General features: G+C 51.6%; 1 protein-coding gene across 1 annotated transcript in view; it reads right to left on the bottom strand.

Moving 5' to 3' along the window:
- The window catches only part of HSD17B3 (hydroxysteroid 17-beta dehydrogenase 3), a 37,282-nt gene extending 17,384 nt beyond the window's left edge, over window positions 1–19,898 (bottom strand). Inside the window, exons 1-3 of the mRNA XM_002708264.5 lie at window positions 18,931–19,898; window positions 16,185–16,231; window positions 388–463 (exon numbers count right to left, since the gene is read on the bottom strand). Of these exons, the coding sequence (XP_002708310.1) occupies window positions 388–463; window positions 16,185–16,231; window positions 18,931–19,084 (277 nt within the window). The 5' untranslated portion in view covers window positions 19,085–19,898. The remainder of the gene's footprint in view (window positions 1–387; window positions 464–16,184; window positions 16,232–18,930) is intronic.
- Window positions 19,899–21,817: the final 1,919 nt, after the last annotated feature.

Here is a 21,817-nt window from a genome sequence, read left to right as displayed (position 1 = left end):
CCTCCTGCAAGGAGTGGAGCCTTGTCCTAGGGAACTGAAATTCCAAATACAGCTCCTGGTTTTCAGGGGAGTGGCAGAGCAATCGGGCAGCTGAGCCTCTGAGCAGGGCTGGCGGATTCTAGAGACGAAGGCGCCACAGCAAAGGAGAAAGCAGGCTATGTGTGCCTGACTCTCTTCCTGCCTCGCCTGGCCGACAGGACCCACAGGGGCTGGAGCAACACCTTAGATCCTGCCAATCCCTGTGTGGGGGGGGGAGGCTCCCCACAGCAGGGCTGGCCCCCGGCTGCAGAGGGCTGGTGGGGGCTGCTGGGTACATCAACGGGCAGGACGGGGACCATCTTGGTAATGTGCCCCACCAACAGTCCCCGTATTTGGGGGGTCACTCACCAATCTCTGTGGCAACGGCCTGCAGTTTTTCCAGTGTCCGGCTGATCAGCACAACGTTGAGTCCATGTTTTGCTAACTGGGGGTGGACAAGCAGAGAGGAAAGCTTGCTTTGAAGGAGAACTGGAGCAGCGGAGGATGGCCCAAGTCCCTGGGCCGCTGCACTCACACGGGAGACCCAGGTGAAGCTCCTGGCTCCTGGCTTCAGCCTTGGCCTGGCCCCAGCCATTCCAGCCATTTGGGGAGTGAACCAGTGGATGTAAGATCTTTCTATCTCTCTCTCTCCCCCTAACTCCCACCCTGTCACTGCCTTTCAAATAAATAAATCTTTAAAAAAAAGAAAAAAAAACAACTTGCACTTGTTTAGTATAGACACAATTTTTTTCACTCTCCAAACGGCCACAATGGCCAGAGCTGGGCCAGGCTGAAGCCAGGAGCCTGGCACTCCATCCAGGTCTCCCAGGTGGGTGGCAGGGGCTCAAGAACTTGGGCCATCTTCCGCTGCTATCCCAGGTGCATTCGCCAGGAGCTGGATTGGAAGCAAAACAGCCAGCACTCGAATTGGCGCTCACAGGGGATGCCGGTGTCGCAGGTGCAGCTTGACCTGCTGCACCGGGCCTCTACAAGTCTTTTATTTTTGTCATTATCCCCTAAACAAAATGGTCAAGCAGGTATATTTACGTAGCATGTACATTGTGTTGGGTGTCCTAAGTCATCTAGAGAAGATGTGAACCTCCAGGGAGGGTTGCGTAGCCTCTGTGCGACACTTGCCAGTCTATAGAAAGGATTCCAGCAACCACGGAGCCCTGCGGATGTGGGGGTGGGGGTGGGGACTAGTCTGCCCTGTAGCCAGGTGCAGGGCAGCGTCCCTGAACAGAGACAGTGCTTGTGCAGCAACCTCAGGGCTGTTCTGTGGGTTACTTGGCCTGTGTGTGGCGTCTCCCGGTTTTCCGAATCCCAGCAGGGAAGGACACGGATCAGGGAGCCCCAGAGAAAGAGCAGGACGCTGCCCCTGAGAACCACAAGGCTGTCCCCCCAGAAAGGCCCCTCGTGAACCTGTGAGCAGGAGAGTCCACGGAGTGCACTGAGAGCCACGGCTAGTGCACAGCTCGAAATGCTACCAGGGAGAGCAGACAGCCTGCCCTTAAAAACAAGAGATAAAAGAAAAACTGATGGGGGCAGTGCTGTGGCATAGTGGGCTAAAGCCTCCACCTACAGCACCGGCTCCCCATTTGGTCGCCGTTTCTTGTCCTGGCTGCTCCACTTCCGATCCAGCTCTCCGCTATGGGCTGGGAAAGCAGTGGAAGATGATCCAAGTCCTTGGGCCCCTGCATTCATGTAGGAGACCCAGAAGAAGCTCCTGGCTCCTGGCTTCAGCTCAGCTCAGCTCTGGTCATTGTGGCCACCTGGGGAGTAAACAAGTGGATGGAAGACCTCTCTCTCTCTCTCTCTCTAACTCTCCCTCTTGCTCTGTAACTCTACCTTTCAAATAAATAATTTTTTTCAAAAAATTTTTATAAAATAAAGAAAAATGGATGGCACAGGCATTAGAGATAAAGGCCCCGGTTTGCTGAAATCTTTCTCTGTGGTTTGTTAAATGGCTTATTCCTATTGTGTGGTTTGTTGTTGTTGTTGTTGTTGTTTTGACAGGCAGAGTAACAAACAGTGAGAGAGAGACAGAGAGAAAGGTCTTCCTTCTGTTGGTTCACTTCCCAAATGGCCGCTACATCCAGCGCTGCGCCGATCCAAAGCCAGGAGCCAGGTGCTTCTCCTGGTCTCCCATGCGGGTGCAGGGCCCAAGCACTTGGGCCATCCTCCACTGCCTTCCCGGGCCACAGCAGAGAGCTGGCCTGGAAGAGGAGCAACCGGGACTAGAACCCGGCGCCCATATGGGATGTCGGTGCCACAGGCAGAGGATTAACCAAGTGAGCCAGGGCGCCGGCTTCTACTATTGTTTTTAATTGTGGTAAAATACAAATAGAATGAAACTTTCCATCTTCACAAAGATAGGAGATACTTCACACATGTGCGTGGTAACCTTGGGAACTTCCGGTGATTATTCTAATGTCAGTACAGGGATTGCAAAAATTTATGGAAAATGCATATGATGAAAAAACTATGCATGGATTTTCTTTTTTTTTTTTTTTTTTTTTTTTGACAGGCAGAGTGGACAGTGAGAGAGAGAGACAGAGAGAAAGGTCTTCCTTTGCCGTTGGTTCACCCTCCAATGGCCGCCGCGGCCGGCGCGCTGCGGCCGGCGCACCGCGCTGATCCGATGGCAGGAGCCAGGAGCCAGGTGCTTTTCCTGGTCTCCCATGGGGTGCAGGGCCCAAGCACCTGGGCCATCCTCCACTGCACTCCCTGGCCACAGCAGAGGGCTGGCCTGGAAGAGGGGCAACCGGGACAGAATCCGGCGCCCTGACCGGGACTAGAACCCGGTGTGCCGGCGCCGCTAGGCGGAGGATTAGCCTAGTGAGCCGCGGCGCCGGCCTGCATGGATTTTCTTGAAAAATTTTTAAAGATTTATTTATTTTACTTGAAAGGCAGTGAGACTAATCATGCTTCTGCTGGTTTACTCCCCGAGAGGCCACAACAGCCAGGGCTGGGCCAGGCCAAGGCAGGAGCTCCATTCGGGTCTCCCACATGAGTGACAGAGACCCAAGCACTTGGGTTATCTTCTTCTGCCTTCCCAGATGCTTAGCACGGAGCTGGATCGGAAGTGGAGCAGCTGGAATGCCGGCACTGTGGCGCAGCTGGTTAAAGCCCTGGCCTGAAGTGCTGGCATCCCATACGGGCGCTGGTTCTAGTCCCTGCTGCTCCTCTTCCAATCCAGCTCTCTGCTATGGCCTGCGACACCCAGAAGCTCCTGGCTTCGGATTGGCATGAGTCCAGCCGTTGCAGCCATTCTCTCTCTCTCTCTCTCTCTCTCTCTCTCTCTCTCTCTGTAACTCTGACATTTTTGGGGCCACCTTCTACTGCTTTCCCAGGCCATAGCAGAGAGCTGGACTGGAAGAGGAGCAGCCAGGACTAGAACCGGCGCCCATATGGGATGCCGGCACTGCAGGTAGCAGCTTTACCCGCTATGCCACAGCACCGGCCCCAAAACCTCTGGATTTGAACCCTCAGTACTTCCATATTTTTGTATCATACTTCTTTTTCTGTTTGAATTGATTAAGCTATACTAGGACCTACACAATCTTGTGAAAGATTCAAACGAGGAGCAGAAATTGGCTCGGTGGCTAAGACACCAGCTGGGACGCCCATATGCTGTATCAGAGGGCTTGGGTTTGAGTCCTGGCTCCCCTCCCAATGCACACCCTGGGAAGCAGCAAGTGCTGGCTGTAGTATTAGGTCCCTGCCCCTCCATGGGAGACCCAGACTGATTCCCAGGTCCTGGCTTCAGCCTCGCCTGGTCCTGACTGTCACAGGCGTTTAGGGAGTGAACCAGCAGATGGGAGATTTCTTTGTCTCTCACCTTGTCTTTCAAATAAATTAAGTCAATAAATTAAGTAAATTTTCAAAAACTGAATAAATAAAAATTTTAGAGTTATTTTGGATGGAAGGAACTCCAAAATTAAATAGCTAGGTTCAATACCACAATCTGAACAATCAGTCACCCTGAAGTTCAAAGAGGAGAATATATTAATAACTGGGTGGCCCAGAACTGTCCACTAGGAAGCACTCGGCAGAATTAGCTGAGTTCTCTATGTACTCTGCTTTTGGTACAATTTTGGTACATTTGGTAATTAGGAGCTCTTAGTGCAGCCAACTGGCAGAATTCTTTTTATTCAGTCTCCAGTGGGTTCATCAGCGTTTGGCTTTGCATCACAGACGATAGCACTCTCCGGGCCAGCATTGTGGCACAGCTGGTTAAACCAGTGGCTTTGACACCAACATCCCATATGGGTGCTGGTTTGTGTCCCGGCTGCTCCACTCGGATCCAGCTCTTTGCTAACGCAGCTGGAAAAAGCAGCAGAAGATGGCCCGAAGACTGGGCCCCGGCCACCCAGGGAGGAGACCAGGATGAAGCTCCTGGCTCCTGGCTTTGACCTGGCACAGCCCCCGGCCACTGTGGCCATTTAGGGAGTGAACTAGCAGATGGAAGATCTCTCTCTGTCTCTCCCTCTCTCTCTGTAACTCTGCCTTTTAAATATATATATATATATATTTTTAAATGGTACTCTCCACAGAGAGTACAGTCGTGTGTCTTCCTTTCCCGTGGTGCACACCTTCAGTCTCGGTGTCTCTGTGAGGCCTCCTGGGCCAGGCCAAGCAGCTGTGGTCATAGCAAGGAAAGCTGTCGTGTCCTCGGGGGGGGGGGGGGGGGGGAAGCACCATGTTTCCCGTCATTTCCAGTAGAGATGTTTCAGAGGCTTAAAAGCATTTTCATCTACTCCTCTCTCCAAATTCTTTTTATATAAACTGCTGGATTCGGTTTGCAAATATTTAGCTTGGGCCACAGCTCTCAGAGGCTGGCTCTCTCCCGCTCCGGCGTGTGAGTCGTGCCAATCTGTCTGAACAGCTCAGGAACTACGTAAAGTGACAGACTCGTCCCAGGCGCTCACAGTTTTAAAGCTGAAAATCTCACATCCCAGGAGCTCCCAGGCCCAGGCAAATCAACCCCAGAAACATGGTGTGTTTTTTTCTCCTTATTCTTTGAAAATTTGGTAATATTTACTTGCAAAAATGAGCATTTTTGTTAGGTACATCTCTTCAAAACTGCCTTTTCCATTTCTTCTGTGGCTACTCATCTCTCAATGTTTTTCTACTTCTGAACCAATTTTGATTATTTATATTTCCATAGAAAACCTATTTTTTCACCTAGATTTTCAATTTCTTGATTAAAAAATTTTTAAATAATATTGTCTTCCTTTCTTTTTCTTCTTCTACTTTTTAAAAAATAATCTTACCTATAGATATGTTCCTGATGTTGTATCTTCTCTTTTTTCTTTTAATTTCATATTTTTTAAAAAAGTATCACTTTTTTGTCTTTTAAAAAATTAGTTTGAGTTGATCAATTTAGTTCAAACCGCTCAGTTATTCCTGCATTATCAATTTTTTAATGACAGAGATTTAGGGTTTTTTGTTTTTGTTTTGTTTTTGTTTTTTACTTACTTATTTGGAAGGCAGAGAGACTGAGAGAGGCAAAGACAAAGATCTTCTACCTGCCCGTTCACACCCAAATGCCCACAACAGCCAAGGAGTCCAGAACTCAATCCAGTTCTCCTACATGGGTGGCAGGGACTCAAGAACTTGGGCCAGCCATCACCTGCTGCCTCCCCAGGTACATTAATTAGCAAGAGGCTGGAGTTGGAGGCAGAGCTGAGACTTGAATCCCGGGTACTGCTGTATAGGATGCGGGTGTCCCAAGTAAGCATCTTGACTGCTGTGCAAAGTTGGCTCCCAATTCTCATTCTTCTCCACTGATTTCCTTCTACCTCTCTGGGATTTATTTTGTGGTCTCATTTCTAGAGTTCCTTGGGAGCCAAGACTGTGTACAGCCTTTCTTTTTTTCTTTTTTCTTTCTCTCTCTCTCTTTTTTTTTTTTTTTTTTTTTTTGACAGAGTGGACAGTGAGAGAGAGAGAGAGAGAGAGAGAGAAACAGAGAGAAAGGTCTTCCTTTGCCGTTGGTTCACCCTCCAATGGCCGCCGCAGCCGGTGCACCGCGCTGATCCGATGGCAGGAGCCAGGTGCTTCTCCTGGTCTCCCGTGGGGTGCAGGGCCCAAGCACTTGGGTCATCCTCCACTGCCTTCCCTGGCCACAGCAGAGAGCTGGCCTGGAAGAGGGGCAACCGGGACAGAATCCGGCGCCCCGACCGGGACTAGAACCCGGTGTGCCGGCGCCGCAAGGCGGAGGATTAGCCTGTTGAGCCGCGGCACCAGCCTGTGTACAGCCTTTCTTATTCTCTAACAGATGCAGCTAAAGCAAAGATCTTCATCTGCATAAAGCCCTCACCACAACTTACAAGACGGTCCACTTTTATTGCTCCTGTGATCTGAGAGCCAGGATGAATAATTTTTCCATCTATATATGAAAGGGTGGATACAGTTTTCTAACGTTACTGTGCAGTGGCCAGTGATGTAATGGTGTGGCTTTTGCTATTTGGAATCAGCCACGACTTCCTGTGTAAGCTCATGAGCAGCCAGCCAGCCCAGATGAGCACGTGTGTATCCTCAAACCACGTGTGTCTGATCTTCAGTGGAGACCCAGTTTTCTAAATAGCTGCCTAGGGGCCGGCATTGTGGCACAGTGGGTTAAGCTGCCACCCGTGACACCAGGATTCCATATGGGCTCTGGTTCAAGTCCTGGCCATTCCACTTCCCATCCAGCTCCGTACTAATGTGCCTGGGAATGCAGCGGAAGTACTTGGACTCCTGCCAACTGCATGGGAGACCCAGATGGAGTTACATGCTCCTGGCTTCAACCTGGCCCAGCCCCAGCTGTTGCAGCCATTTGTGGCATGAGCCAGCACATAGAGGATATCTTTCTCAGGTCTAGCATTGTGGTGTAATGAGTTAAGCTGCTGCCTGGGACACCAGCATCCCATATGGGCTCTGGTTCAAGTCCCGGCTGCTCATCTTGTGATCTAGCTCTCTGCTGTGGCCTGGGAAAGCAGTGGAAGATGGCCCAAGTGCTTGGGCCCCTGCACCTGTGTAGGAGACCTGGAAGAAGCTCCTGGCTCCTGGCTTCAGATCAGCACAGCTCCAGGTATTGAGGCCACCTGGAGAATGAACCAGCAGATGGAAGACCTCTCTCTCTCTAACTCTACTGTCAAATAAATAAATCTTTGAAAAGTAGTATCTCTCTCTCTCTCTCTCTCTCTGTTTCTCCCTCTCTCTTAATGTAACTCCGCCTTTCAAACAAATAATTCTAAAAACATATAAATAGGAGCCAGCACCATGGCATATCGGGTAAAGCTGCTGCCTTCAGTGCAGGCATCCCACATGGGCACCGGTTCAAGTCCTGGCTGCTCCACTTCCAATCCATCTCTCTGCTATGGCCTGGGAAAGCAATAGAGGATGTCCCAGACGTTTGGGCCCCTGCACCTGTGTGGGAGACCCAGAAGAAGCTCCTGGCTCCTAGCTTTGGATCAGCACAGCTCTGGCCATTGCGGCCAACTGGGGAGTGAACCAGTGGATGGAAAACCTCTTTCTCTCTCTGCCTCTCTTTCTCTCTGTGTGTAACTTTGACTTTCAAATAAACAAATAAATCTTTAAAAAAAAAAAAGCAAAAACAAGCATTAATCTTATTGCCCATGCCCACTGGATGATAAAAGAGATATATGGTCCATCCACAGGGTGGAATACCCAGAAACCATTGAAAGAATGAATGCCATCCATCTGTCTTTACTGTGGCAAGATCTCCAGGATTTATTTTTAAAGATTTATTTATTTATTTGAGAGGTAAAATTACAGACAATGAGAGGGAGAAACACAGAGAAAGGTTTTCCATCCACCGATTAACTTTCCAAACTGCCAGTGCTGGGCCAACCTGAAGCCAGAAGCCAGGAGCTTATTCCGGGTCTCCCATGTGGGCGCAGGGGTCCAAGGACTTGGGTCATGTTCCACTGCTTTCCCAAGCCATAGCAGAGAGCTGGATCAGAAGTGGAGCACCCAGGATATGAACTGACACCCATATGGAATGCAGGTAGAGACCTAACCTACTACAACACAGCACTGGCCCTCGGGCTATGTTATTAAATAAACAAAGTGAAATTTAGAACAGGGCTTATGCTTGTGTAGGTAGGAGGCCCATGTGTGCTTCGTGGGCAAAAACCAAACACACAGGTGTGACAGCTGATGGCTTCCTGGGCAATGACCAGACCACACCCACTGCACCCCCCTCCTGGCTGTTTGGCCTTAGTTCTGCTCAAGAGGAGCCTGGGGGCAGGGGGAGGGAGAGCCACGGTTTTGCTTCTCCTCTCTCTCTCTCTCTCTCTCTCTCTCTCTCTCTAACATTGTAAACATGTATTTATTTTAAAGGCAGAGTGACAGAGACAGAGGAAGACACACACACACACACACACACACACAGATCCTCCATCCAGCGGTTCAATGGTTAAAATGGTCAATACTGGACCAACGGTAAATCAGGAGCCTGGAACTCTATCCCAGTCTCCCACATGGGTGCAGGCATCAGCAGGGAGCTGGATGGGAAGTGGAGCAGCTGGGACTCGAACCGGCGCTCACGTGGCATGCCAGCATTGCCCACAACCGTTTAGCCCACCAGCCCCACCTTCCTCTCTCCTCACCAGGCAGCACAGGCACACTCTGACCAGCTCTAACCTTGAAGAAGGCAGCTAAGACGCCCGTGACAGACAAGAAACAAGGTGGGGGGGCTGCCCTGGGCAGGGCCACTTGATGGTCGGGAAAGCTCCCAGTTCCTCTGAAGTCTCTGGGGTGTCTGGTTGCCGCCTGGTCTCACCCTGCTAGGTCTCCACGTTGCCACAGCCCTTCTGCCCCAGACATCAATGCCCGTGTCCACACTCAAGTGCACATGTTCTCTACTTTCTGGGAACACAGTTTCTTTTTCTTTTTCTTTTTCTTTTTTTTTTTTTTTTTTTGACAGGCAGAGTGGATAGTGAGAGAGAGACAGAGAGAAAGGTCTTCCTTTGCCGTTGGTTCACCCTCCGATGGCCGCCACGGCTGGTGTGCTGCGGCCGGCGCACCACACTGATCTGATGACAGGAGCCAGGTGCTTCTCCTGGTCTCCCATGGGGTGCAGGGCCCAAGCACTTGGGCCATCCTCCACTGCACTCCCGGGCCACAGCAGAGAGCTGGCCTGGAAGAGGAGCAACCAGGACAGAATCCAGCGCCCCGACCAAGACTAGAACCCGGTGCGCTGGCGCCGCAAGGCGGAGGATTAGCCTAGTGAGCCATGGTGCCGGCCATGGAACACAGTTTCTTTTCCTCTTTTGAAAGGAATCTCTAATAGCAACACCGGTTACCTTTACAGAGAGGGGAGAAGACAAGCCTGGGAGAAGACCCTGATTGCTTTTTTGTGCATTTCTGTGTTTGAACTTGCTGATTTTATCCCTGCATTACTCTTATCTGTAGCAGTACCTTTCTAGGCAAAGAGATGGGGGCCTTCCCCTCGCCCCATTTTCTTCTTTATCCTTCTTTCAATTAAAAATATACCCAGCCGGCACCACGGCTCACTAGGCTAATCCTCCACCTTGAGGCGTCGGCACACCAGGTTCTAGTCCCGGTCAGGGCGCCAGATTCTGTCCCAGTTGCCCCTCTTCCAGGCCAGCTCTCTGCTGTGGCCCGGAAGTGCAGTGGAGGATGGCCCAAGTGCTTGGGCCCTGCACCCCACGGGAGACCAGGAGAAGTACCTGGCTCCTGCCTTCGGATCAGTGCGGTGAGCCGGCCGCAGCGCGCCAGCCATGGCAGCCATTGGAGGGTGAACCAATGGCAAAGGAAGACCTTTCTCTCTCTCTCTCTCTCTCTCTCTCTCTCTCTATCCACTCTGCCTGTCAAAAAAAAAAAAAAATATATATATATATATATGTATACCCATAGGGAAAAGACATTGAGTCCAGCTGTTAAGATGCCCAGGTCAGGGGCCGGTGCCGTGGCACACTTAGTTAATCCTCCACCTGCAGCGCCTGCATCCCATGTGGGCACCAGTTCTAGTCCCAGCTGCTCCTCTTCCAGTCCAGCTCTCTGCTGTGGCGTGGGAGGACAGTGGAGGATGGCCCAAGTGCTTGGGCCCTGCACCCCATGGGAGACCGGGAGGAGACTCCTGGCTCCTGGCTTCGGATCGGCGTAGCTCCAGCCGTAGCGGCCATTCAGGGGGTGAACCAACGGAGGGAGGACCTTTCTCTCTGTCTCTCTCTCTCACTGTCTAACTCTATCTGTCAAATAATAAATAATAAATAGTAAATTAAATAAATAAATAAATAAATAATGCCCAGGTCCCACATAGTGACCTGGGTTTGATTTGGAAGGACTAACAGCTCAATAATTGGGTTCCAGACAGTCACACGGGAGACATGGATTGAGTTCCTGTCTCCCAGCTTGGCCTGGTCCAGTCTTGGCCATGGTGGACATTTGGTAAGGGGCAGGGGCAGTGAACCAGCAGATAGGAGAATCCCTTCCTCTCAAAACTTTTTTTTTTTTTCATTTTAAACGTATACATACACATCATTAGCCATCAGGGAAATGAAAACTAAAGCCACAAGGAGAGGTCGCTACACGACTTTAAAGTCTTATTATTTTATCTATAACTAAAGATTGTCCTAAGTCAAGGCTGACCTGGGCCATCCATATCCCCAAGCCGTCCCTCTTTCTTCTCCATGGAAACCGCCAGCCCCCATTTTTGCATCTTGGAATTAAGCCCCTGTGTCTCACCACCCTCTCCATGGGCCTCCGAGGGGAGGGTCCCCTAAACGGAGAGCCACTGACATTTTCAGCACAATCGATACCTCTGGCCCGTGGGCTTTCAGCCTCCAGAGCCCTGGGTCTGGGCCAGCAGGGGGCGCTGGAGCCCCGGTTGAGCAGGTCTCAACCTTAGTTGCAGAGTGTCCAGGCTGACAGGCTGCACACCCGGGTCTTCAGGGAGCTAAGCCGCCCAAGCACCGCCCTCCCTGAAGTCCCAGCCCCCCTCGCCCCGGGCAGGCCCATCCCCAGGAAGAGCCGCGAACTAGCCGGTTCCATGCCGCGGCCTGGGTGGAAGGTGCTGGTAGCTGCACTGGGCCGGGGGAACGAAGGAAGCCAGAGCTTTCTCTGTGCGGCAGAGAACAGTGAAGGCGCTCGGGCTCGGGCGGAAGCAGAGGAAAAGCGAGGTCCCCAGGCTCACTCTCATCCTTTCTGCCTCACCTCTGTCCCGGCCGCCTGCTTCCAGGAATGCTGGCCATGCCTTTAAGGCCAGGCAAAGCCTTCCCTAGTTGTAAATACAGAGGAGTTTAAAATGCAACACGGACCAGGCTCCTGGCCAAACAGAAGACAGGTGCCGGTCTCGCCGTGATCCAACCCGGACGAGTACACAACACATGAGAAGGCACCGGAACGCAGCCAGGGGGTCGGTTAGGGCACCCCAGGAGCAGTACAGAGGCCACCTTCTGGCCTTGCTTTCTGCTTCACATTCATGGCAGGAGAAGCGGGGATTCCAGAAATACCGACAGGTAAAGACAGAAGGAATCCCAGCCTAACAAAGCCAGACAGGGTCGGGGAAGACTCATAAGACTCAAATAGTAACTGGTCTGGGGACAGTGGCGCTGTGGTGTAGCCGGTAAAGCCTCCACCTGCAGCACTGGCATTCCATATAGATGTCAGTTCAAGTCCTGGCTGTTCCACTCCGATCCAGCTCCCTGCTATGGCCTGGGAGAGCAGTAGAAGATGGCTCAGACACTTGGGCCCCTGCAGCTGCATGGGAGGCCTGGAAGAAGCTCCTGGCTCCTGGCTTCAGATGGGCGCAGCTCATCCACCGTTGTGGTCACCTGGGGAGTGAACCAGGGGATGGAAGACCTCTCTCTCTCTCTGCCTCTGCCTCTCTGTAACTCTGCCTTTCAAATAAATAAATAAATAAATAAATCTTTAAAAATAAAACCAGTAACTGCTCTACCTCAAGAAAAAACTACCCCACCCCCGAACCTGAGTCAGCAAAGACTGAGAGGGGAGCAGAGACTCCCCCTGCCCCCCCCTGGGGAGAGCCCCCACCAGGAGAGAGCCACTGACACTAGGAGCCCCCACACCCAGGCTGTGCAGGAAGCTGAGGCTGTCATCCCACCCCCGTGTGAGTGGATCCTGGCTTCCATCCCACTACAGCCGGGGTCCTGTGCAGCCAGTCCCCCAGGGTCCTGTGCTGGGGGCTTGGGCTTCCTGTGGTGGTGCTGGTTGAGTGGAGGGGTCTCATGGGGGGTGGGCCTCGTGGGGGTGGGGCCTCTGAGAGGCGGGGCCTCATGGGGGTGGTTAGGTCATCTCAGTGTGACCCTGAAGAGCTGAAGACTGATCTTGTGGGGCCTGGGTTATCCTCCGGAGAGTGAGTGCCTACAAAACAGGGAGCCCGACCCCTCCAGCTCTCAAGTGCACCTGCCATCAGAGGCCCAAGCCACCCGATCTTGAACTTTCAACCCCCAAAGCTGTGAGCTAAATACACCATTGGCTTTATCAAGTGCCCGAGACATTCTGTTCCAGCATGCGAAATGGACTAACTCACCCCTCCAGCACACACGCACGCACCAGTCTCCAGACTCCCTCTCCTCTCTTCCCCTCCCGTCTCCTAGGATAACAGAGGAGATGTTGCAGACAGCCAGCGGTAACAAGGCCACCCCCCAGGTGTCATTCTGGCCCTGTGGGGAGAGGTGAAGAGGCACTTCTACCCCTCCCCACCAGAGCTGTGTCCACAGTAGCCCCAGGGGGAGTCGGGACTGCCTACCTCCCAAGAGAGGCAGCAGAAACCAAGGCTAAGGCAGAAATCGTTCTGTAACACGTAAGACCTAGAATCACTACATAAAGCATGTAGAAGGGCCGCCGTTCAGCCTAGTGGTTAAGACGCCCCATCCCATAGCGGAGTGCCTGGGTTTGATGGTTTACCCCAGCCCCTGACCCCAGAATCCTGCCACTGCAGGACCTGGGAAGCAGCCCTGATGCCTAAAATATCTGGGTTCCTGCCACCCATAGGCTCACAGCCCCCAGTTTTGACCCGGGCCTAGTTCCAGCCACTTGGTTGGGGGAGAGGGGAGCGCATTAGGAGGTGAACGTGCAGATGGGTGCTCCCGCACTGATTGAACCAGCGAATGGGACTTTTCTCTCCCTGGTCACCTCAAGTGAGTAACCTCAGCAATGCTGTACAGTTTTAATACACATCGCTAGGAAAGCTCTCCTTCTGATGGGAGATGGAAGAGGTGTGGCTTGGGAAACCCAACATGGTCGCTCATCCTAACCAAGCCTTGGCCATTCCTGGTCACCAGCAAGGTTCCAGGCACGAGTGAGGACAGGAGCAGAGAGGAACTCTTAGCCTTCAGAAAGAAAACACAGTCAAAGCAGAGAGTCAGCTGCCAAAAGCCATCAGGAGGGCCCGGGGGATGGAGAGCAGATCTGAACCCCGCAGGAGGGGCTTTGCGACCAGCCTGCTTGGTGTGTTAACAGCCCCAAAGTGCCTGTCCCATCGAGGGCCACCAAGAGGCCGTGTCATCTCACACACGATGTCTTCTTACGACAGGGCCTCTGGGGACCAGAGGACACACGAGCCCCATGCTGTGGCTGGGTGCAGCGTTCACAGTGCTGCGTCCCTCAAGATTCAGATGCTGGAATCCTAGCCCCCAGTGTGATGATGTGCAAACATGACAGCTCCACAGGGTGAGGCATTCCTGCCTCCTTCCTCTCTCTGCCCTCCACCGTGCGAGGGTATGCCAAGGGCAAAGCAGGAAATGGGCGCCCACCAGCCCCTGGATGTGCCGGCGCCATGACCTGAGGTTCCCCAGCCTCCAACACCATGAGAAACGTGTGGGCGTGCGTCACAGAAGCTGCGTTAAGTCACTGCGACTTTAGTGGGAACCCACCCACCACATCCACTGCAAGCATGCGAACTCCCCAGACAGTCACGTGGAGTAGAAAGGTCTGCTTTGTGCACAAGCATGTTCCCAATATTGTACAAAATGAAGAAAAATGAGAGAGGGAAAAAACCTAACATTTCCAACAAGAAAATGGCCAAAGTATGGGCTGTCTATTTGATGGCATACTACGTTGCCATTTTAAAATCATGATTTTAACTTAAGAAGATGCTCATACCAAATGTAACATTTGAAAACTAATGGCGGGGGCCAGTGTTGTAACACAGTGAATTAAGCTGCCACCTGTGACACCAGCATCCCACAGGGGGGCCAGTTCAAGACCGGGCTGCTCCACTTCCAGTACAGTTCCCTGCTAATGTGCCTAGGAAAGTAACAGAAGATGGCCCAAGTCCCTGGGGCCCTGCACCCATGTGAGAGACCCAGAGGAAGCTCCGGGCTCCTGGCTTTGGACCAGCCTAGCCCTGGCCATTGCAGCCATTTGAGGAGTGAACCACTGGATAAAAGATCTCTCTCTCTCTCTCTCTCTCTCTCTCTCTCTCTCATTCTGTAGCTCTGCCTTTCAAGTAAATAAAAAAATAAATATTAAAAAAATAATGGCGTGGGAAATAATAATGTGCAGAGGATGGCCAAGTGCTTGGGCCCCTGCCACCACGTGGGAGAACCGGATGGAGCTCCTGACTCCTGACTCCTCCTAGCTTCAGCCTGGCCCAGCCCTGACCATTGTGGTCATTTGGGGAGTGAAACAACAGATGGAAGATGTCATATTCTCTCTCTCTCTCTCTCTCTCTCTTACTCTGCCTTTCAAATAAAATAATTTATTTAAATCTCAAATTTCTTAATGGAGTTTTATAGTTTTCTTTTTTTTTAAAAAAAAAAAAAAAAGGCCTGCCAATTTATACTGTGTCTTTTTAGGATGATTTACCTTCTATTGTGAGTGGAAATGCTTTTCACTTTACTTCTAAGCCGTCAGTTTTCTAGCAACAATCCTCTTACAATTTCTGGGGTTCTTTCTATTCTTCTATCACATTTTATCTGATCCTCGAAGTCAGTAAGATAGCCATGAGGAAGAAATAAAAACACAGGAGTTGCAGAAAATAGCATTTCACTAGTGAAAATGTGGTACAAAACTCCATATGATGTGTGTTTTTTAAAGCATGACTGTGTATCCACCTGGAAGAAACGCCCCTAGCTGCTAATCACAGCCAGAGACTCTCCGCTCCATCAGCCCTTTTCTTACACACTATTTGGTAATGCCCACTGGCCTTCTTGGACGTTAGAGACAGTATGCCCTGCCTATGCAAATAAATCCTCAAAAAATCAATATTTGCCCTAACTACAAGGTAAAGGGTAAGTGAAAGAAAGGTAACGTCATTTTAAAATATTACATTTAGTACGTAAATATTTAAGGCACAAGTACACTAGAAAGTACCAATGACTCAGATTCCTATGGCAACCCTACTATTTTTAAATGTCTAAAAATTCATTTGAGAGGCAGAGAGACAGACAGAGCTCCCGTTGGGGTCACTCCCCCAGGTACCTACAGTGACCAGGGCGGGCTGGCTGAAGTCAGGGGCCAGGAGCTCCATCCAGGTCTCCAATACGTGTAGCAGGAACCCAGTTACCCGAGCGCTGATCACCAGCTGCCTCCCAGGGTCTGTACTGACTGGCAGGAAGCTGCGGTTGGAAGCCAGAGCCAGGCACTGGATCCAGGCACTCAGATGTGGGATGCAGGCATCCAAACCAAGAAGCTAAACACCAGCTCCAAGTATCACTATTTTTTTTAAAAGGCACTTTGGGCCAGTGCCGTGGTTCACTTGGTTAATCCTCTGCCTGTGGTGCCGGCATCCCATATGGGCACTGGGTTTTAGTCCTGGTTGCTCCTCTTCCAGTCCAGCTCTCTGCTGTGGCCCGGGAAGGCAGTGGAGGATGGCCCAAGTGCTTGGGCCCCTGCACCCCATGGGAGACCAGGAGAAGCACCTGGCTCCTGGCTTCGGATTGGTGCAGCATCGGCCGTAGCAGCCATTTTGGGGGGTGAACCAATGGAAGGAAGACCTTTTTCTCTGTCTCTCTCACTATCTAACTTTGTCAAATTTAAAAAAAAAAAAAAAAAAAAGGTGCTTTGGGGTAAGATTATAATTATTCAGCTTGCTTTCCAATAAGATGTTTCTTTCTTCTTAAACGGACGTCTATGGCTTTTGTGTTCAGAAAACCACCCTGGGGTGAGTGTCACATGGCTGTGATGCATTTAACACAGGGGCAAAGAAAGTCCAGAAGACAACTCACCTGCAACGAATACGCCTTTCCAATCCCGTCTCCCGCTCCGGTGACCACTGGGAAAAAGCAGAAGCACTTTAAATCATAGAATTCATCTCGAAGCTTCCCTTTTGCACTGCCTGCATTTTCTCACAGTCTCTAGGACACTTGTTAGCCCAAAGCATCACACCACCAAATCTGAAGCTTCCGGCCCGTGACACCCCTCACAGTCTCAACATTCACCACGATTCAGTCTATTCTATCTGTAGTTGAATGATGCACCGGCAATTAAAGGGCAAGCAGAAGGGAAAGTCTGGGGCTGGCACCGAGGCATGCTGGGTAAAGCTGCTGCCTGCGACATCAGAAGCCCATATGGGCACTGGCTTGTGTCCAGGCTGCTCCGCCTCCAATGCAGCTCCTTGTGAATGTCCTGGGAAAGCGGCAGAAGATGGCCCAAGTGTTTTCGCCACTGCACCCACGTGGGAGACCTGTGGGAAGCTCGTGGCTTGGGCTTGGCCCAGCCCTGCCATTGTGGCCATCTGGGGGTTAAACAGTGGATGGAAGATCTCTTTGTCTCTCTCTCTCTCTCTCCCTCTCCCCTTCCCTATAATTCAGACTTAAAGTTCTTATCTTGGTCAAGGTCACACTGTTAAATACAGTGACAAAAAGAGTTACACCCAAGCTGTCTGACATTGGGGCCCCAAGTCTGTAAAGACATATGGATGAAATAGTTAGGACTCCAAGCCCGGGAAAGGGTATATTAGCTAGGGATTTCAAGCAGTTAGTCTCCAGTAATTGGATTTTCTTTTATCCTCTACTTGAAATATACAAGGGTACTTCAAAAAGTTAGTGGGGAAAAAAAGTAAAAGATAAAGTTGGGGCCTTTGCCACAGCAGAGCAGGTAAAGCCGCCACCTGCAGTTCTGGCATCCCATATGGACACTGGTTCAAGTCCCGGCTGCTCCACTTCCAATCCAGCCCTCTGCTATGGCCTGGGAAAGCTGAAAAAGATAGGCCAAGTCCTTGGGCCCCTGCACCCACGTGGGAGACCTGGAAGAAACTCCTGGTTCCTGGCTTCAGATTGGCGCAGCTCCGGCTGTTGCGGCCATTTGCAGAGGTAACCAGTGGATGGAAGACCTCTCTCTCTCTCTCTCTGTCTCTGCCTCTCTGTGTGTAACTCTACCTCTTAAATAAATAAATAAATCTTTAAAAAAAAAAGAGATAAGCTTATTTGGGTACAAAAAATCATCAAATAAACTTTTTTTAATTCTTCAAAAAGTGCATGTAGAGACAATCATTAGGGCACAGACAGTTCAGCTGCTGCTGCTAGGGGTACCCGTATCCCATATCAGTGTGCCTGGGTTCAACGTCCATCCCTTCGAGGCTGTGGGCACCTGGACAGTGAACCAGCAGACGAGATCTCCATTTCTACCTCCCTCCCTGTCTCTCTTTCTCTCTCTATCTCTCTAATTCTAGCTCTCTGCCTCTCAAAAGAATATATAGTGGAAAATAGTTTATCTTGGTACGTTTTTTGAAATCCATACAGCTTTTTCATAATACATATTTTTCATGAATTTTTGAAGACCCCTGTACGCACACACACACACGGAAAATAGAAGAAGCAACAACTAAAAGTTCACCTGTCATTCCAAACAATTTCTCATATGGTAGTTAGTTCGATTTCCATTGCTAAGTTTGTAAGCTTGCCAGTTCAGCAATAAGAAATACAGAATGCCAGTGAAATCTGAATTTCAGGTAAATAACAAATAATTTAAAGTTACTCCCTGTGTAGCTGAACTTCAAATTTATCCAAGTATCCTACAGCTCATCTGGTAACCTGTAAGGATGATACGGTCTTGCATATTTAAATTATGTGCTGTATCACATCACTGCAACTTCTTCCTTGTGGAAAGTCCCCAACACTACATTCGAGGTGGTACTGGAAGCCCGACCTCATGACCTCCAGCGTGCTCCCAGCTGACGAGCCCACCGGGAAACAGCATGTAGCTGACACAACCCGGACCCAGGCGCCACATCGATCCGTCTTGAAAACACGGCTCCAGGGTGACCAGTTGGCCCGTGTCCCCCAGCACAGTAACCTGGGTTTGATTTTTGGCTACAGTCCCTGATTCCAGCTCCCAGTTAATGCACAAGGTCTTGGGTCCCTGCCACCCACATGAGAGACCTGAATTGACCCAAGACCTGCATTGGGTTCCTGGTTTGTGGCTTCAGTCCTGCAATGTGTATGTGCGCAAGTGGGGGTTGGGAATAAACATTGCAAGCATTTAGCGGGGGGTGAACCAGTGGATAGGCTCTCTCTCTCTCTCAACCTCAGGGATCTTTCTTACCTTAATCCTGTAACATCCTCATTTCATAAAACAGCTTGCACAGGTATTTTTTAAAAATACAATGGATTACAGTTATTTGAATTTCCAAATTTTAAAATACCATTTAGCAATACGGAAGCAGCCTCGGCGTCTGCCGACCCCAGGATAAGGAGGCAGCAGTCTACACTGTTGAGGACTTGTGGCATGAGAAAACTCCACCAGGCTGCACACCGTGGGCTCAGAGGCCAGGCTGGCGGCGGGCCGGGCTCCTCGCCCCTTCTGGCTTCCCAAGGCTGAGTTTCCTCAGGCAGCCCTGAGCCCACTCGTGCTCACCAGCTCCAAGTCAAACGGCGTCTTTGCTCCAACAAGGAAGAGACGCACGGTGTCTTGAGACACAGCATACCCCAGAAGCCACCACCACGGAACAAGAGAGGGAAGGGGACCCCTTACCTGCCCATTGTCCCATGGACTGCAAGAACGCGCTGGGCAAAACCTGCCAGCAGCTCCGGAAGGCGCAGCTGCAGAGTCGGACGCACCGTCCCAGGCACGCCAGGCACACGAGCAGCCCCACACACACCAAGAGCAGCTCCAGAGCCTCGCCCATGGCCGCACCGACGGTGGCTCTGAGCCCCTGTTGCTCCTCCCGGCGGCAGTGCCTGGGCGTTTGGCGTCGACTCCGGGGCCTTGAGGTTAGAGGAGCCTCCTGGCACCATCCTCGGATTCATGGCTTCTGATACAGCCAGGGTTCTTTCGAAGGGCTGCACAGCGCCGCTCGGGCTCTGCCACCAGGGGGCAGCGGGGAGCGCGGGAACCGGGCGGACGCCGAGGCCGGGGCAGAGAGGCCCTTAGGGCTCTGCGGTTTGGAGAGGCTGGAAAAGGGTTCCCCAGAGGTTCCCGAGCGTGGAGCTGGGTGGGCAGTGTGGAGACGCAGGAGCTGAGGCAGCCTGTGGCAGGTAGCTCCTAGGAGGTCCTTACGTCATTGAGGGAACTGCCCTAAAAAGGGCACCCTGCTGTCCTGCAGTGCAGTTCTTGTGAAAAAAAGAGTTGTTATTAAAACCTGGGGACTGGGTGGGGGAGCAGGTGTTTGGCTCAGGGTCCTGTCAGAGTCCCTAGGTTTGTCTGAGTCCCAGTTCCACTTTTTTTTTTTTCTGATTTTTTTAAAGGTCTTCCTTTTGCCGTTGGTTCACCCTCCAATGGCCGGGCACACCGCGCTGATCCGATGGCAGGAGCCAGGTTCTTCTGGTCTCCCATGGGATGCAGGGCCAAGTACTTGGGCCATCCTCCACTGCCTTCCCGGGCCACAGCAGAGAGCTGGCCTGGAAGAGGGGCAACCGGGACAGAATCCGGCACCCCGACCAGGACTAGAACCCGGTGTGCCGGCGCCGCAAGGTGGAGGATTAGCCTAGTGAGCCACGGTGCCGGCCCCCCAGTTCCACTTCTGATTCCAGCTTCCTGCTGAGGCACCAGGTGATGGCCCAAGCCCTTGGGTCCCTGTCACCCACATGGGAGACCTGGAAGAAGCTCCTGGCTCCTGGCTTAGATCTGGCCCAGCCCTAGCCGTTCTGGCCATTTGGGGAGTGAATCAGCAGATGGGAGATATCTCTCTCTCTCTCTCTCTCTCTGTCTCTCTCTCTCCCCCACACTCCTTTCAAATGGATAAATAAATAAATAACTTTTTCAAAGATTTTATTTAATTTATTTGAAAGGCAGAGTTACAGAGAGAGAATGGGAGAGACGGAGAAAAGGAGAGGCAGAGGGAGAGAGAGAGATCTTCCATCCGCCAGTTCACTTCCCAAAGGCCAGAATGGCCAGGGGTGGGCCATATTGAAGCCAGGAGCCAGGAGCTTCTTCCAGGTCTCCCATGTGGGTAGCAGGGGCCCAAGCACTTAGGCCATCTTCCTCTGCTTTCCTAGGTGTATTATCAGGGAGCTGGATCAGAAGTGGGGCAGCTGGGACTCAAAGCAGAGTCCATTTGGGATGCTGGCATCGCAGGCAGCAGCTTTATCTGCTATGCCAAAACGCTGGCCCCTCTTCTCTATTTTAAAGCTATTTATCGCCGGCGCCGCGGCTCACTAGGCTAATCCTTCGCCTAGCGGCGCTGGCACACCAGGTTCCAGTTCCGGTCGGGGCGCCGGATTCTGTCCCGGTTGCCCCTCTTCCAGGCCAGCTCTCTGCTATGGCCCAGGAGTGCAGTGGAGGATGGCCCAAGTGCTTGGGCCCTGCACCCCATGGGAGACCAGGAGAAGTACCTGGCTCCTGCCTTTGGATCAGCACGGTGCGCCGGCCGCAGCACGCCGGCCACGGCAGCCATCGGAGGGTGAACCAACGGCAAAGGAAGACCTTTCTCTCTGTCTCTCTCTCTCACTGTCCACTCTGCCTGTCAAAAAAATTTTTTTTTTAATTTTTTAAAAAGGCTATTTATCTAGGCTCCCTACTCCTCCCCATTTGACAGACAGCTGTGTCCTCATGCAATGCCAGTTGTCCTTGAAACACAATGGTGAAGGTCAGAGTGAATGGATTTGTCTGTATCGGGGGCCTGGTCACCAGGGCTGCTTTTAACTCTAGCAAAAAAGTGGATGTGTTGACCTCAACTACATGGTGTCCATGTTCTAGTATGATTCCACCCATGGCAAGATCCATGGCACAGTCAAGGCTGAGAACAGGAAGCAGGTCATCAACGGGAAAGCCATCAGCATCTTCCAGGAGCAAGATGCTGCCAACATCAAAGGGGGTGACACTGGTGCCAGGGATGCTGGGCCTTCCACTGGTGTCCTCACCACCGTGGCGGAGGCTGGGGCTCATCTGAAGGCTGGAGCCAAAAGAGCCATCATCTCTGGCCCCTCTGCAGATACCCCTGTGTTTGTGATGCTGTGACAACTCCCTCGAAATCATCAGCAATGCTTCCTGCCACACCAACTGCTTAGCCCCCCTGGCCAAGGTCACCCGTGACAAATCTGGCATCGTGGACCACGGTCCCCATCCAGGTGTTTGTTGTTGCCTCGTGGGCTTCTTCACAGCGCGTCTCACAAGACAATAACTTGCTTCATCAGACGGGATGTGTGAGAAGCGTCAGAGACAGAAGCCTCACTGCTCAGCAACCTGATCTTTGCAAGGCCGTCCCCCAATCTGTGCTGTGCTCTGTGCCTTGGAATCCAGCTTCTAGGTCCAGCCCATAGTCCAAGGGAGGTGATGACCCTGGCAGCGACCATCAGGAGGTGGGCATCAATGAGATCCATTTGAGAGGCTGCCTTCCACAGGTGCATTCTATGAGCATAGGGTGTCCATTACACGGAGTTTGCGAACAAGGTCTTCAGTGAAATAAACCAGAACACAGTTG

The sequence above is a fragment of the Oryctolagus cuniculus genome, chromosome 1 (genome assembly GCF_964237555.1).
Source record: "Oryctolagus cuniculus chromosome 1, mOryCun1.1, whole genome shotgun sequence".
In the NCBI taxonomy this organism is placed as follows: domain Eukaryota; kingdom Metazoa; phylum Chordata; class Mammalia; order Lagomorpha; family Leporidae; genus Oryctolagus; species Oryctolagus cuniculus.
Note: the sequence above shows the minus strand (reverse complement) of the source record. Positions and strands in the feature narration are given on the sequence as shown.